Raw genomic sequence first — 17425 nt, 5'->3', positions numbered from 1 at the left:
TAACTTGACATGGTTTAGTTCTACTTTTATGATTTACTGCTGTTCAGAGGCTCTGGGCTTCAGCAAAATGGTAGCCTCCAGCAAAAAGAAACAGGAGCAATGTTGGAGACAATTTATAGCACACTCTCATTTTGAAAATATAATTATTAATGTGGAATGTATGTTCCTTTCTAAAGAACATTATTTTGATCAAGTTAAGGGAAAAGTTCTGTTATAATGGCAGGTTCTTTTTATCTGCAGACCAGTCCAGTAAAGGGGTTTTCTGTAGGCAATTACTAAATAGTGAACACTTTATACTGTATTTACAAAGCTAACATGCCAGCATAAGGATCCTTCTTTTTATAAGGGGACAGTTATTTTAAGTTCACCTTTTCCAGAAAATAGCCTATGCAGTCAAGGGGCCCCAGTAAATATAAAAAATCTGTGCCACTTTTTAAAATCATTTTTAATTTTATAGTTTTACCTGTATGCCATTTTCATCCCCTTGGAAGCCTTGCTAATAAAATCCAAGTTGGCAGCCCCCACGCCCTTATTGCTAGGGCATGAAAATTGTTGGTTTCCAGTTCTGCAATGCTGGGAGTGAGTATCAAACAGTTTTCAAGTCCTATCAGCAAGTCAGGACCTGAGGGTTGCTATTCCAAGGGGCTCCATATAGCCTACAGGTAAAACAATAACATTTAAAGATCATTTTACAAAGCGGCCCAGATTTTTAATATCTATTAGGGTTTTTTAACTGCATAGTAATAAATACGTTTGTGATGGTTTTTCTTTAAAACAGGACTGAACCCTTCTATTCTATATAGCCAAGGAAGCTGCCATATTGGCTTGTGTATGATTTTGAAGTTGCCATAGTGCTTCACTTGTGATCAGTTACGACCCCAATCTTTCAATGAATTGACAAACAAATGTCAGTTATCATTCACGGCATACCTTGGATTCAACTCTTTTGGAAAACTCTTTTGGAAAACTGTTGGACAAATGGGTTTAGTTTCACTTTTAAGTAGTGCAAAGAATGGTGATGCTCAAAGTGTAGTAATAGGCTACTGCAGTGGTTCTCAACCCCAGTCCTCAAGTGGCCCCAACGGTCCATGTTTTCAGGTTTTCCTTTACTTTGCACAGTGGCTTTAAATCAATATCAATGACATGGTATTGATAAGCGCTCTTTTATCGAAGGGAAGTTCCCAAAACATGGCCCGTTAAGGGTTTTTTGAGGACTGAGGTTGAGAACCACTGGTCTCTACTGCAGCTTACTGGATTTACCAGAGGTAAATAACTAAATGTTTCATTTAAAACTGTTGCTGTAGATAACTATAGTCTCTGAACAGTTAGTCTTCATGTAGCAGCTGCATTGTGTTTTGGTTTAAAACTTTTGAGTTAAATATTTTTACATAGGAATTTAGCTGATCTCCAGACAGAACTGTCAAAATCCAGAGGAACAGTGAAAACACTACAGGAAGATATTGAGAAGCTGGGAACTGAAGCTAAGCAATGTTCAGTGGAAGCACAGGAATCTCACCAGTTGGCAATAAAAGCAATGGCTTCTGAAATAGAAGGCCTGGTAAGAGGAGCTTTATACTTATGGTTACTGTTAAGACAACAACTCACCTTATGATATGCTCTGTATGTGGTATATTATACGTTTTTTGTACAGAAGTATTTGAAGGATATGGTTCAGAAGCTGAAACAAGTTTAGCAGCTTTCTGTTGCTTATAGATATCATTAAAGTGATTTTTTCAAATATTTTTGTAATTAAAGTATTTGTGGAAATTATTAATTCTGAGGGGAGGTATGTGTTTCTATTATGTAGAATTTTGCAGCTAACTTATATCCTTGCTATGGTGTACATTCCGCCTCCTTTTTACTCGATTCTCCGGGCCTTGCCATTATACCAGCTGAGCAACCCTGATAATCCCCTTATTTTTACTAGACCCTGTACTTGATGGGCATCCCCCCTCCTGCTACGGGTCTTATGCAAACTAGGTCCACATTCATGACCTTTTATAGAAGAGGTGGAATGGTTGGACCCCTGTCGTCTCTGCAACCCAAAGCAGAAACAGTTTTTGTGTTTCTCTAAAACGTACTTGTCCCTCTAACGGATTGATTTGTGCCTATGTACAACTTTAACCTCCCCACTCATACAGAATATACAGTATTTGATTAGAAGTATCTCGGACCACTCCCCCCTACTAGTACATTTAAATGCCAAACCTGCCACTACCTTGCCCAGAGCCCCATGGAAGCTTAATGTTTTTTGGTTAAACCACTTTACCTCACATAACAAAATCAACGCTGGGCTCTGACTATTTGAGGAGGCATGCAGATCACCAATATCACAATGGAGCTTGGGATGCCTTTAAAGCATTCCTGAGAGGCATATTTGTGGCAGAGGTTAATTCAATCAAGAGGAATACCAATGCTCAGAGGGACCAGGCTGCTCTGCTGGTGAGAGGCGGAATACATAGCTGACTCAGCAGAGGACACTAGAGCAGCTTGGATAGCATCTCGGAATATGGTAAATTGTATATGTCTAAAGCAGATGACCGCTGTTTTAATAAATTGGCCTTTTATGATGAGGAGAGCAAACGGGGAGATTGTTAGCGAAAATATTAAAATCGAACCAGACTTCCCCATCAATAGGGTCAGATAGTAAATACTCCAACCACTATTATGCAGGAGCTGGTGGGATTTTATTCTGACCTCTATAGTTCCAAACAAGGGGAATTGCAAGAATTATTGAATGAAATTGAGCTGCCTTGCTTAATCGAAACTCAGTCAACTGTTGGATTTTTTTCTATGGTGATAGGTGCATCTATTTAGCAGTTAACGCTTTCCCTAATTCTAAGGCCCCAGAGGATCCCGAATGAGGCATATAAACAATATGGGGACACCATACTACCACACCTACTCAAAACATTCAATGCAGCTAGAGACAGTCAGTGCCTTCCAGACTCGATGACACAAGCCAATACAGTTTTACAGCGTAAACCAGAGAAGGACCCTTTATAAACGGCTCTTATAGATCGATTTCTTTATTACAGGCCGACATAAAATTTTTGGCAAAGGTATTAGCGCTAAGGCTAAATGTGGCAATATCGTCTATCGTACATCCTGACCAATCTGGTTTCATACCAGAATGCTCTACAGCCATTAATTTGCTATGCCAGTTTTTTAATCTACAGTCCTGGGCTGATAATAGGGCACTTTTGCCTACAAGACCTTCAACCGCATCAAATGGCAGTACTTGTGGGGGTACAATGCATAAGTTTGGGTTTGGACCCATATTTCTATCATGGGTACAACTACTTTATACCTCTCCAAAAGCGGTAATTGGAGAAGCAGGTCATGTATCCCCCCCCCCATCCCATTGAACTCGACAGGGATGCCCTTTGTCCCCCCTCTTATTCGCCATATCCATAGCACCGCTGGCTGCTCTGATCCGCTCTTAACACCTTAATATCCAGTTTTAAATATGGCCAGGTTCATGAAAAAATAATGCTCTATGCAAATAACACAATGTTGTTAGTGGGTTACACGGCAGGATCCCTGAAGGAAGCCATGACGGTACTTAAAATTTGGAGTATTTTCAGGCCTGGTGATCAATTGGACTTAATCCTCGATCATGCTGTTAGATTCTAGCCCTGGCAGTCGGGGACCCACACTCCATGACATCCCAGTAAGCCCTCAATTTAAGTACCTAGGAGTTTGTTACTCCGCAACCATGAGACTATATCTCCCTCAATCTCTCCCCATTATTAGGCCGCATTAAGGACAAAATTAAAGTATGGTCTAAACTAAAGAGATCACTGGTAAGCAGAGTGAACCTCACCAAAATCATTTTTATGCCAACACTTATTTTATGTCTTAAACAATACACCAATGGTAGATCCACTTAAAGTATTCTGCATCATTAATTCATACTCCGCTCATTTATATGGCTTGATAGACCCTCTGAGGATTAAGTTGGAACAACTCCAAAAACCCAAATAGGTGGGGGGGCTTGCCTACCCAATCTTTGGCTCTATTTTTTAGCAGCCCGGCTTCAACATATTGCTCAAGTTATACCCAAGGAGACTAAAAAGGAGGGTGCTAATAAAGACCCAACCATGGTGGTTCTTGCATACATCACAGGAACGCATAATGTAGCCGTGGGTCTGTAAGCGCTGGCTTTCGCTAAATCGCTTTCGCTCTCTCGGCAGATTAATAGCAGCATTGGCTTCCGCTGCTGTCAATTGCTGTGATGGGGTGGGGCAGAGCTGCCTGGTCTGTGTCAATAGACGCAGACAAGGTGGCTCGGGAGCGAGCCCGCACAAGTGCTCCCATAGTAAGCGGTTTCATATGGGGGGCGCTTGTCAAAGAGGAGTCGGGAGCACCGGCAGGGGACTCGAGAAGAGGACGATTGGGGGGCTTCTTTGTGCAAAACTATTGCACAGAGCCGGTAAGTATTTACACTTTTTTTGAAAGGAACATGTAATATCACTTTTAAATTGTCTTATAACCATCTTCCAGAATGCAATGCAGAGACTTGAGCAGCCACTGCCCAGTCCCAAACACTATCCCTTGGCAAGGAGGACAAAATTGCAACCCTGAAAAAACACTGACACCATTCAGAATTAAACTTGTATAGGAATATTGCAAAGTGTTCTTGGAATAGTACTCTTGCAAGGGACCTCCTGTGTTCATTAAACAGGGGGGCCTCTTGGCATTGGACCCAGAAGCTAGTGGAGATTATTGTAGTAGCAGTGTCTACTACATCGATTTCCAGCTTCCTTGGGGATCCCCCAGGTGTGGTACGTACGTACATACATACATACATACATACATACATACATACATACATACATACATACGTGCCTACTTGCATTGATCCAACCTTGTCCAATGTAACAATGTAAAAAATGTCCATATATACATTTCGGCTTTAAAACACTTAGGGCTCTTTCACACGGAGCGGATCCGTATTGATCCGCTCCGTATTGATCCGCTCCGTTAGCCGGTTTGGCTCAGCGGGGATTCCTCCGTTAATCCCCGCTGAGCTGTCAGCGGACAGGGCGGTCCCCGCACACTGTGCAGAGACCGCCCTGTCTCTCCTCCACTCTCCCATTTGGAGAATCGGATGAATACGGACCGTGTGTCCGTATTCATTCGATCCATTCAGCCGGACGGAAGAAAAATAGGGTTTTCTTCCGTCCTCAAAAGCGGATCTTTGCGGATGTCTGCAATCCTATAGGGAACCATTACAAGTCCGTAAACGGACTTGTAATAAACGGACCGTTTGTCCGTACATGTGAAAGGGCCCTTAATACAATTTTCTACGTCATTACGATTTGTTTACACTTCCATAAAACTTGTTGGAACTATACATTACATTTTAATTACAGATGAAACGTGAAAGTTCTGTTACTAAAAGTATTTTTGGGTTGAGGTAGAACAGCAGATCTGCCCAATAGCACTACGTAGGGCCCCCTGGTGCTACAATATATTACCAAGCAAGATGAAGAAACATCCTATAATTGGTCCAACGTTGTTAATTGCAGCCAAAGTATGTAAAAACACAAAATTTTCAACAAGTCACTCTCCCCTGTTCCCTATATTAGGGAACCTAGGTTTTATACCAGGAACAGCAGGAGCAGTATTTAATAAATTAAAAGAAAGGGGCATGGCGCAGGTATCACATTTTCTGCAAACAGACACGTGGCCATCATTCGAGGCCCTAATGAAGATACGGGGGAATTATGAGTTAAGTTTTTGGCAAGCACTACAAGTAAGACATTTTTTAAGATCCCAGGGACAACCATCTAACTTCCGGCGACAGCTAACAAAATTTGAACAATATTGTGATGAGGAGGAACTAATACAACGAGTGAGCTCAAAGATGTATAGAATATTGAATTCCCCCCCAGGAGGATTTTGAGTTGCCAGGAATTGGTAAATGGGAAAGAGATTTGGGGAGGAACTTCTCACAGATTCAGCGTAAACATATAATTTATCTAGCATTAAACTCGTCAGTATCTACGCGAATACAGCAATCCAATTATAAACTATTGTCCCAATGGTATTATACACAAGTAAAGTTGCATACATTTTCTAAAGAAAACTCAGAGTACTGTTGGAGATGTGGTCTGGAGCAGGGAACCTTGCTGCACATATTTTGGTCCTGTGTAAAAGTAAGAGAATATTGGATGGAAGTCCAGAGAATTGCTCAAAAATTTACGGAGTTCCAGATACCGGATGACCCGGCTTTTTTTCTGCTCCATAGTTCACAAATCCCAGTGCGAGAGTATAAAAAGTCGGTGTTATGCCACGTTTTGGTTTTACGTTCAGGGGAGGTTTAGGTAGGGCCTATAAAAGGACAAGGGAACAGAGGGGGTAAGACGTGCGAGGATAATACATCTGTCCTAGGGAAGCGGAAAAAGAGATTAAGGATCGGAGGTTGGTTAGCATAAGAACAGGGTACAGTGACCATGTTGGTAATTGCTTTAGTTTTCTTTTCCTTGTTTTCTTTGCTAACTTTTTGTAGATTGAAGTGACAATAATTATACGATTATGTACCCATTGTATATGCCATGTTAAATTTTTGTGACCTTGACCATAAAAATAAAGGAATTAAATAAGAAAAAAAAAAAAAAATATATTTTTAAAATGCTCTGCTAAATCTTTATTTTTTTCTGCTTTTTTAATTTTAGAAATTAATGGTTGAACAGGTACAGAATAAAAATAAAGAAATGCAAGCTATGCATGAAAAGTCCATTGCAGCTTTAGTCTCCCAACATCAAACTGCAATCAATGAGATGAAACAGAATTTGCAGGCGAAAGAGGAACTATGGAAAGCTGCCCAAACCGCACAAAGCGAAATGGTCAAACAAATGGAAGAGTTGCAGCGACAAGCAGAAGAAGCCAAGGTATTTTAGGCGTTATAGGAAATGTAAATGTTCTTTCCAGAGTATGATGATTCAGAATTCCATAAAATGTTTGTGTAGATTTACGAATAATCCAGCTTTTTAGACTTGTCGTATACATTTTGTAACCATTTGTAGATATTGAACAGATTCATCTGGAACATTTTGAGCGGAGCTTCGACTGGTAAAATACAATTGTCAATCTCTTCAAATGGCAGTGTTCATATGTCCCTAACAGCTGCAATACCCCAAATATTAAACCCTGATTGATTCAAGATCATTTTCTTGATATTCCAAAAGCCTTTTTTTTAAATTGTGCAAATCCTGGCACATTTACTTGAAAGAGTTTGATATTTTGTTTAGAAAATATTCAAAACGTTAAAGAAAAAAGAAGTTAACATGGAATGAAAGATCATTCTTTCCTTTTTATAAAAAGATTAAATATAATCTGACCTATATAAAAGTATTGTATAAAAGCTGCTGATTGTTATTAGACTGCTTTAGAAAAAAAAGGATATACATTTAATGTTAATGGTTTAAAATCTAGTGTATGCGGGCCAGGATTTCTAAAAGGGGGGCGGGGGGGTCGTCTAGAAGATTTTGCACCCATCAATATCAAGTTCATTTTGAATGTGACTCCTCAGTTGTGCGTCCTAGGGCAATGCATAGCTGTAAAATGCTTCAGATTTATTTAGCGATTTAGAGTAACTGAAGTTTTAAATCTTTTGTGACCCAAGGTCATGGATACCTATATGATCAGGGCAAATTTAGCTGTGTAGGCGTGTGACAGTTATTAGTATACCTACAGTGTATTTTTAAGGAAATCTAATATATTAGTACACTTAACATGCAAACACTGCATTTTTAAGGAAATGTTATATTTATATATATATATATATATATATATATATATATATATATATATATATATATATATATATATATATATATATATATACATACATACATACATACATACATACATACATACATACATACATACATACACATACACACACAGAGAGAGATTATACTATTAAATTGGTAGCATTGAAGATACCGCTTGAGGCTTCCAATCTGTATGTAATCACAGCTGATGTTGTGATCAGCAACCACTTTTGTTCCCTATGAGGAATGAAGTTGTGAATGACAGCCGAGATTGGGAGCCATCAGCTGTTGGCTCTCAATGGAGGGGTGTTTACTGATGTAGTTCTAGTACAAGACCTAGTGCTAGGGAACTTTAAACAACTTGCCTACTAAGGCAATCTTTTACATTTACAATCTGCATTTTGTTTGCTATAAAATTACTTGGAACCCCCAAACGTTAAATATTTTCTGAAAGCAGAGGACCTGGAGAATATGGTAGCTATTGGAATGTTTCTATGTCACACATTATTTGCGCAGCGGTTTATCAGGTAAAATTACTTAAAGTGCACACAAACACAAAATAATACCCAGTTATTTACTAAAATATGTTGTGTCAAGTAAATTGATACCAAATATCAAGATTTAAAATTGCGCACGCCTACAAAATGGAAACGCTTGTAAAAGTATGTTGCCTAAAATTGGTCATAAGCAACACATTAAAAGCCATTGCTGGTTATCAGTGTAGAATTCTATGGCACTAGAATTATTGCTCTCACTTCAACATTCGTGGCGATACCTTACATATGTGGTACAGTCACTATGCGTATGTGTGCTGGACCTACATGTGCATCTGAGTGTAAGCATGGGGGGGAAAGGGGTAGTTTTAAATTTTTTTTTTTTGTGAAAACGATGGTCAGTGACCGGTACTTTTTATGGAGACATTCTCTTGTAAACCACTGATGTCTCTCCTGCCCTCCAAGGCAGCTGATCAAACACATCCACTGGTACCCGACATATAGTTAAAACCCGAAGAAAGAGCTTTATGAAAATATTCCTAAAAGACCTTTACACCTCTCGTAGCATGATCACTGCAAATTTTATAAAGTTTTTAATAAAGCAGAGCTAACATTTTTCTCCATTCATTTCCATAACCTTAAGTTACTTTTTGGTATTTTGTGTTCCTGTTGTCTTGTGGGGTGCTTTAAACTGTTTTATTTTTGCATTGCTTCATAATACCACATGTATGAACTGACACACTACAATATGTTGCCTAAGAATTTGCCATTTTATCTAGTTAAAGTGGTATTAAACCAAAAAGCCAACATTCATTATATTGCAGCTTACCAATTCTTGGCTTTGATGGCTGCGTTCATTTTTTAATTTTTTTTAAGGCTTTATTCTATTTGCACCTGGTGAGGCGGCCAGTAAAGCCTCGTACACACGATCCGTCCATCTGATGAAAATGGTCTGAAGGACAGTTGTCTTAGGTTAACCGATGAAGCTGACTGATGTCCGTCATGCGTACACACCATAGGTTGAATAACCGATCGTGTCAGAACGCGGTGGCGTAAAACACAACGACGTGCTGAAAAAACGAAGTTCAATGCTTCCAAGCATGCGTCGACTTGATTCTGAGCATGGGCGGGTTTTTAACCAATGGTTTTGCATACTAAGGATCGGTTTTGACCTATTGGTTAGCAATCCATCGGTTAAATTTTAAAGCAAGTTAGGTTATTTAACCTTCGGTTAAAAAAAAGCAATGGGGCCCACACACGATCGGTTTTGACCGATGAAAACGGTCCGTCAGACCGTTCTCATCAGTTTAACCTATCGTGTGTACGCGGCCTAAGTTTGTTGTTTTTCAAAAGAACAAGCTGTTCTACAAATGTATCAAGTTACAGGGATAAGACAAACCATTTAACACTGACAGGATTGCCTAAAATGTTCAGCGTTTATGTAAAACCTTTATCCCAAAAGGAAAAGAACTTTGCTGTAACTGCTTATAAAATGTCAGCTGGAGTTCAGCTCCAAATTGTTATTGTGTTTAAATCCGGTAGTACATCTAACACTCCCCTGCCCCAACTTGACATTGCTACTGTCTAAAGATGCCCCCTGGGCTCAGTGATCCAGGGTGGGGGTACACTATTATAGGAGGTGTGTTACTGGCCACGTCACCAGTTGAAAACAAAGGGGAGAAAGCCTTAAAGAAAACGAATGCAACCGACACACCTAATAATTGGTAAGCTACAATATATCACATCTTTGGTTTTGGGTTTATTACCGCTTTATACATGTACAGTGTTGGCTTCATGTTATTACTATGTTGGCTACAAACCTTTCGTCCCACTGCAAATTATGGACCTGCAGCCCCCCTGCCCCTTTTTGCAATAACTATTCATGCATCCAATGCCAATTCCTTAATCCTTCAGTAGCACATAACTGAGCTGGTGATAGATATCAAGAATAGAGCCTCAGATGAGTTTACAGGTGTTGTGCAAGATATTTTGCATCTAAATTATCAAGAGAATGGCATTTTCTCTGTTCTAATAAAGCCAGGAATTGGAGGATGACCAGTGAGCTGTGCAAGAGTATCTGCCCTTTATTTCAGAAAGCTATGAATGAAGAACTTTTATAATAATAATTATATATATATATATATATATATATATATATATATATATATATATATATATATATATATATATATTTATAATTTTTTTTCTAGTTACATTTCATATTTTTTTCCCTGAGGGATATAATCTGCAACAAAATCACTTTCAGTGAAAGTTTTTAGAACCTTTTTCAGGTTCTTTGTTTTCTGCATGCCTGTTCAGCTTTTCCTCACATGCTGTTCTCACCATGGTAGGAAATCACCTGAATGGTAATGCAGGGGATTAAATAAAGTAAGGAAACATATTCACTTAACCCCTTACAGGTCCATCCGGGTACACTCCCCAGTAGCAGAATGGCATCCTGCGCACAAACTGCTCCTACCAGTTGACTAGCCAGTTAACGCTAATGCCTCCACAGTGATAGGGAGGACCCAACGAAAACCCTATAGAAAGTGTCCAGTAACTGCTGTGGCTTTCGATCATAACTATCATAATGATCTTTTGTCAGATATGTAAATATTTTGCACTGAGAATCATTCTAGGGAGTACTTAACCACTTGCGCTCCAGAAACTTTACCCCGTTCATGAGCAGGGCATTTTTTGCTATTCAGCACTGTGCTAATTTAACTGGCAATTGCGCGGTCATGCAATAATGTACGCAAATGGAGATATATATTTCACGCAAATAGAGCTTTCTTATGGTGCTATTTGATCACCCCTGTTTTGTTTTGCACAAACTATTTGTTTGTGATGACCAGAGCAGTTGTCGCATGTACCACAAACTATTTTAGGGAGTGTCTACTCTGAGACCTTAAATTGGGCCAAGTTGCATATAAGGGATAATTTTGCCAAAACTGATATTTATTTTGTAGGGTGATGCTGTAGATTCAAAGCTAAACTCCTAGCAATTTAGCTTGACTTTCTTTTTGAATACAGAAAGACAGGGTTATGTTTTTTTTTTTTTTTTTTTTTTTTTTTCCCCTTACTGTAAAGTTCAAAACACAGGACATGAAAAGGTATTAAAGCCAGAACCCTGGCTACATTGTCAGCTTGTGGCGAGCTTAAACATTACTTCCTGTAAGGACATTTCTTCAATTAGGACAGACACAAAAACAAAAAACGAACATTTAGTGGAGTAAGTAAAGCTTAAAACTGACCAAGGTTTTTTTATTGCTTTAAAGTGGTATGTCCTTTTAATAGAGAAAAATAAAATAAATACCAAGCATGTTACACTTGCCTGCTCTGTGCAGTTGGTTTTGCACAGAGCAGCCCAGATCCTCTTCTTCTCATCTCCCTCGTTGGCTCTCTTGGCCCCTCCCTCCTGTCAAGTGCCCCCACAGCAAGCAGATTGCTATGGGGGCAGCCGAGCTGCCCATTAAAACACGCCGTGACCTGTCCCTGCCCTCTATCTCTCACTTTAACAGCAGCAGGAGCCAATGGCACCATTGCTTTGTCTCAGCCAATCAGAAGGGAGAGTCACAGACAGCCGAGGCACTCGTGGCTTGAGATGGGGCTCAGAAATGCATTAAGTAATAAAAAAACCTGCCTTTTAGAATCACTGGAAGTACCTTCTTGTCACAGAAATACCCTCTATTTTCCTGTATGGGCATCGCAGGAAATATATCCCCAGTGGGGTCAGATAGAAACTTTAACTCTTCCCCAAATGAAATCTTCTGTAATGTTTACAGAGGAATTTTTATGGTGGAGTTGTCCCACCGACAGTGCAAAAGAAACCATCATGTGATTTGAAAATGGGCTTTGTACCCAATGCGGTCTTAAAACTTTCATATACACTTTTGCCATGCAATGTACAGTGAAAGCCCTTTTATCCCAGCTCAGCCCTGTGCTCCCTGAAGACCATTAAATGGAACATGGTATTACACAGTGAAAAACACCTCCCTCATTCAGTATCCAAAATAAAACCGTTACCATTGACTTTGTTTAAGATTCAGTACTCGGTGTGTCAGTTAATACATAGAGTTGCTAAATCTCCACTTACTCCATGTCTCCATTGTGCTTGATTTTCATTTTTTTTCCTTCTTCCCAACTTTATCCCTTCAGTCTTTAACATGTATGTTAGACTCCAAAAGGAAAGAGGTTGAACTTGTAACAGAAGAGATGAGGGTTTTGAGAGAGGAAAAGGACATGCTTGCCCAGGAGGCAAATGCTTTAAAGCTGGAGAAAGATTCTCTACTGACAAAGATTTTAGAGTTTGAATCTTCTGTTTATGGATGCCAGCAAGAGGAAAGCCGGCTGCTGTTACTCAATGAAGAACTAAAAGCAGTGAAAGATGGCATTACAAATGAGAAGCAGGATCTTGAAACAAGATGCAATGATTTGAGTAGCACCTCTCAAACATTAGCACATGAAAAAGCAAAACTAATAGCTGATTTAGACAGTGCTAAAGAAGAGCTTCTTAAATTTAGCATGGATTCTGAGGTCTTGCGGTCTTCTGTTACTGCAATGGATGCCAGTATGTCAGAACTTCAGAAAACCAATGATGCTCTGTTTTCCGATTATGCAGAGCTGCAAAACAAATATCAGAAAATGCAGGAAAACGAGGTCAAGCTTAATGAAGAAAAATTAGTTCTTGCCAGAGAAAAGGATGAAGTTCTGGAAATGCTCCAGTGCACAAGAGAAGAACTTGTGAATAAGCAGAAATCTATGGATGGACTTGAAATCGAAAAAAACTTGTCGTTGGAGAAGTTTATAGAATTGAACGGCAGGCATTCCATTTTAGTTGATAAAAACATGCAGTTGACCAAAACCATTGCAGATGTCCAGTCGGAAAGAGAAAATCTTTTGATATATCAAAATAATCTAAATGCAGATATAGAAAATGTTTTTAAAGAGAAAGAAAACCTAGCATCTCTACATAGTTGTATGGAATGTGAACTGAATGAGGTGAAATCACAGCTGAATAAAGCAATCCAAGAAAAACTAGAATTGTTGGCTAGAAAAGATGAATTACTTCAGACCTGTGCTATGTTTGAAGAAGAAAAGCAGAAGATGGAAGTATATCAAAAGAACATCATAGATGAAAAGAATTCTGCTTGCATGGAAAAGGAAGACCTTAGTCGGAAACTTGTATCTTTTAAAGAAGACATGGATAGGAAGCAAGCAGAATTTACCAGTGAGGTATACACCCTTAAATCGGAAAAGGAAAATATTGTAGCAGAAACATTGGTGCTTGAAAACAAGCTTTCCACTTTAATTGTTGAGCGTGATGAGTTAATGATTAGAACCACAGGTCTAACTGCTGAAAGGGATGAACTCTTGCTGACGCAAAATGACTTAAGCATGAGTCTTACAGAATTGCTCCAAGAAAATGAAAAAATTGTTGTTAATTGTAATGAGTTAACAACTGAAGTAAGAGCAGTTAGAAAAGAACTTGAAAGGGCACAGAAAGAAAATGAAGAACTTCAGGTCTCCAAGGAAGGTCTTACAAACTTGCTTGAAGGAATTAAGACCAGTAGTAGTATATCGGACTCTGAACGTGTTACCCTTCTACAAGAAAAGGAGATGTTACTTTCTTCTGAGAGGAAGCAGACAGCAGAAATAGAGCATCTGTTAAAGCAAAATGAGGAGCTTGTGGCTAAATGTCAGAGGTGCACAGAAGAGGCTCAGCTTGCACAAGACAAACTGACAGGTGACCTTAATGATCTAAAAAGTGCAAAGGCATTGGTGATGCTACAGATTTCAGATTTAGAAACAAAACTTGAATCCATGTCTGCAGAGAATAATGCCTTTAAGGTGAAAAACACAGAGCTCAAATCCGAAAAGGAATTGATGGTTGGTGACCTATCCAGCATGAAGGCCACGTTGGAGTGTTTGGAGTCTGCAAACCTTATGATGTTACAAGAGAAAAGCAATCTGTTAACAAAGATTGACTCACTAAATGGGGATGTCATGGGAGCAAATAAACACATTGAAGAATTGACTAGAACTAATAACAGCCTTGCATTAGAATTGGAACAAACACAGAATGACAAAGCTTCTCTCAAATTAGAGTTTAATAATAATTTAGCAGAAAAAAAGTCTTTGCTTGAGGATTATAATAAATGTTGTAATGACAAGGAGTTCTTGACAAAAGAGAAGGAGTGCTTACTGGAAAAATGCAATGAATTGAATACACACGTTACAAATTTTGAGCAGAGGTTAATTGAAGAGAGAGATACTTTTAGGAATGAAAAAGAATGTCTGGAACTAAAATGTACACAACTCCAGGAAGGTTTGAACAACATGGAGGAAGAAAAAGATCAAATAGTATTTCAAAGTAAAGAGCTTCAGTGTAAGTATGACAAACTTTTGGAGCAGAAAGAGAACGTAGAGAATCTTCTCCACACTCTTACCCAGGAAAGGGAGAGCTTAGAACTCAAGAGCGTCAGACTTTCCTCCAACTTGGAAGAACTAGAGCAGAATGTTGCTTCTCTAAACAAGTCAAAGGCAGAGCTGCAAGATTTGTATAATGGTGTTTACAAGCAATTGGAAGATCTTCGCAGTCGGCATGAAGTTACAGAAAAGGAGTTTGAAAAGCTGCGTCAAGAGAGGTCTTGTTTGGTATCCACACATGAAAACCTAGAAAGCACACATTCAGCCATTTTACAAGAAAAGGAGACTACCATGAAGAAGTGTAACAATCTGTCCGAACAAGTGGTTTCATTAACCAGAGACAACTTGGAAGTGTCCGGTCTGGCAGAGCAGCTGAAGGTTCAGTACCAGTCAATGCTGGATCAAAAACAGGAACTGATGTTGAAGTTTGATGAGCTTCAGGTTGAGAAGAAGAGCCAAGAAGAAAAAATTCATGAGGTATACTTGAGAAGTGTACTAAAATTACTAACACTGAGCACTAATTTCAGGGTCAACTGAATGTTCACCTGCACTTGCATGCTTTTTCACTTTACTACTTCACGGTGACAGGTTATTGGAGGAATGGTTAATTTTTTATTTTTTTTCAATAGATAAATAATTTTTATACAATCAAACTGTGAATAAAATCACAGGCACATATTTACTAGTTTGCAATGGGACATAGTTTAACACATAATGTGTTTAATGTGTAATAGGTAAAACAATAATTGTCGATCCATTTTGTGGATTTTATTCACAGTTACTTTTACTTATCATTGACAAATATTTTTTTTTTTTTTCATAATCCAAAGCATGTATTAAATGATCTACAGCATGAAACTAGGTCTTGGAAATCAAACTTAGATTTTAAAAATTTTTCCAGTCTTTACAATTTCATTGTCTAGTTGTTGATTTAGTTTTTTGTTTTTTTTTGTGCTTCACACAATTCTTATTACTGATTAGTCAATGTGCATTGTTAGTTATGTAAAATGCTTGCATTAGGAGAACCTAAGGCTCGATGTTACAGGTTACATTGGGGTAGATTCAGAAAGACTTACGACGAGCGTATCTGTAGATACGCCGTTGTAAGTCTGAATCCGCGCCTTTGCAACTTTAAGCGTATGCTCAAACTGAGATACGCTTAAATGTTGCTAAGATGCGACCGGCGTAAGTCTCCTACGCCTTCGTATCTTAACCGCATATTTACGCTGGCCGCTAGGGGCGTGTACGCTGATTTACGACTAGAATATGTAAATCAGCTAGATACGCCTATTCACGAACGTACGCCCGGCCGTCGCAGTAAAGATACGCCGTTTACGTAAGGGGTTTTCAGGTGTAAAGATAAACCACCAAAAACATGGCGCAGCCAATGTTAAGTATGGACGTCGGAACCGCGTTAATTTTTTCAAATCTTAAGTTGTTTGCGTAACTCGTCCGTGAATGGTGCTGGCCATAATTTACGTTCACGTCGAAAGCATGACGATTCGCCGACGTCATTTGAAGCATGCGCACTAGGATATGTCCACGGAACGTCATTTACGTGGGGTAACAGTTAATATGCATAAAACACGCCCACAGCTTCAACCTTTGAATTAGGCGGGCTTACGCCGGCCCTAATACGCTACGCCGCCGTAACTTCGGCGGCAAAATCCTTGAAAATACCGTACTCGCCTCTCAGTTACGGCGGCGTAGCGTATAGGAGATGCGCTAAGCCCGCCTAAAGGTACGTGAATATACCCCTATGTATTTAAATCCATATAGGATTTTCTGCCCCAACAGTCATCTAGATGATTGTTCCTATTCCTGATGAAAGTCCAAATACCATGTGAATATAGGCGTGTTTAATGTATGGCTTGGAGTCGTACAGTCCAGTCATGATTTTTTATTATGACTTATTCGTACATCACCACTTTTCATACATTAAGAAGTTATTCAGCCCAGTAATTTATTTTCCTGATGTCACTTTACCTAATCACAGTTGGTGTTGGCCATTCTGTTACTTAAAGAGGAAGTAAACCCTTTATTTCCCTGCAAAGGTAAAGCATAATGAGCCCATTTTGTGTCACTTACCTGAAACCGAAGCCTGTGATGTCACCGCTGTCCCCACTTCACCCTTCTTCCTTCCGTGGCCGCGAACTCCGGCTCTGTGACTAGCCGGAGCCGGCATTCGCGCAGGAGAAGCCAGTCCCGGCATGACCCCTTTAGAAACGGCACGATTTGCCCTTTCTAAAGTGCGCATGTGCTGTAGACATGGGCACATGGCTTTATTGTAAATATCGTCTAAACAGTGGAGGTTTAGGAGATATTTCCAGCACCTACAGGTAAGCCTTAATATAGGCTTACCTGTAGGTAAAAGCGGTTGTACCGGGTGTACAACCACTTAAACTTCAGTCAGTGCTATCCTTTGTACGTGTGCCTGTATGCACTGTGCCCAGTGTAAGTCTGCTCATATACAGTCTGACATCCCATGCAGTATCCTAGTTGAGTCACTATAGCTTTCAAGTTATACCCACTTGTAACAAACCTACATATTCACAACATCTGCTGTATTCTTGATTCCACGTGTTGGGTACAGCATTCAAAGGTGGTTAAGCCCATGGGTCAGACAATCGGAAAATAATGCTGCTTCTTTTTCAAAACCACCAAAGACAGTGTCAAGGTGTCAACTTTTTTATTGTATTCACTGTTCACCCTGCCATT

At 39.3% G+C, this 17425-nt stretch overlaps 1 protein-coding gene across 9 annotated transcripts in view; it reads left to right on the top strand.

The window, feature by feature from the left end:
- CLIP1 (CAP-Gly domain containing linker protein 1) overlaps positions 1-17425 on the top strand; it is a 193397-nt gene that overhangs the window by 109562 nt on the left and 66410 nt on the right. For all 9 annotated transcript variants that reach the window (XM_040347206.1, XM_040347249.1, XM_040347253.1 and 6 more), the window contains 3 exons: positions 1393-1558; positions 6684-6899; positions 12437-15184. In XM_040347206.1, coding sequence (XP_040203140.1) covers positions 1393-1558; positions 6684-6899; positions 12437-15184 — 3130 coding nt within the window. The remainder of the gene's footprint in view (positions 1-1392; positions 1559-6683; positions 6900-12436; positions 15185-17425) is intronic.

The sequence above is a fragment of the Rana temporaria genome, chromosome 1 (assembly GCF_905171775.1).
Source record: "Rana temporaria chromosome 1, aRanTem1.1, whole genome shotgun sequence".
Taxonomy (NCBI): domain Eukaryota; kingdom Metazoa; phylum Chordata; class Amphibia; order Anura; family Ranidae; genus Rana; species Rana temporaria.
This window is presented reverse-complemented; position numbering and strand designations above follow the sequence as displayed.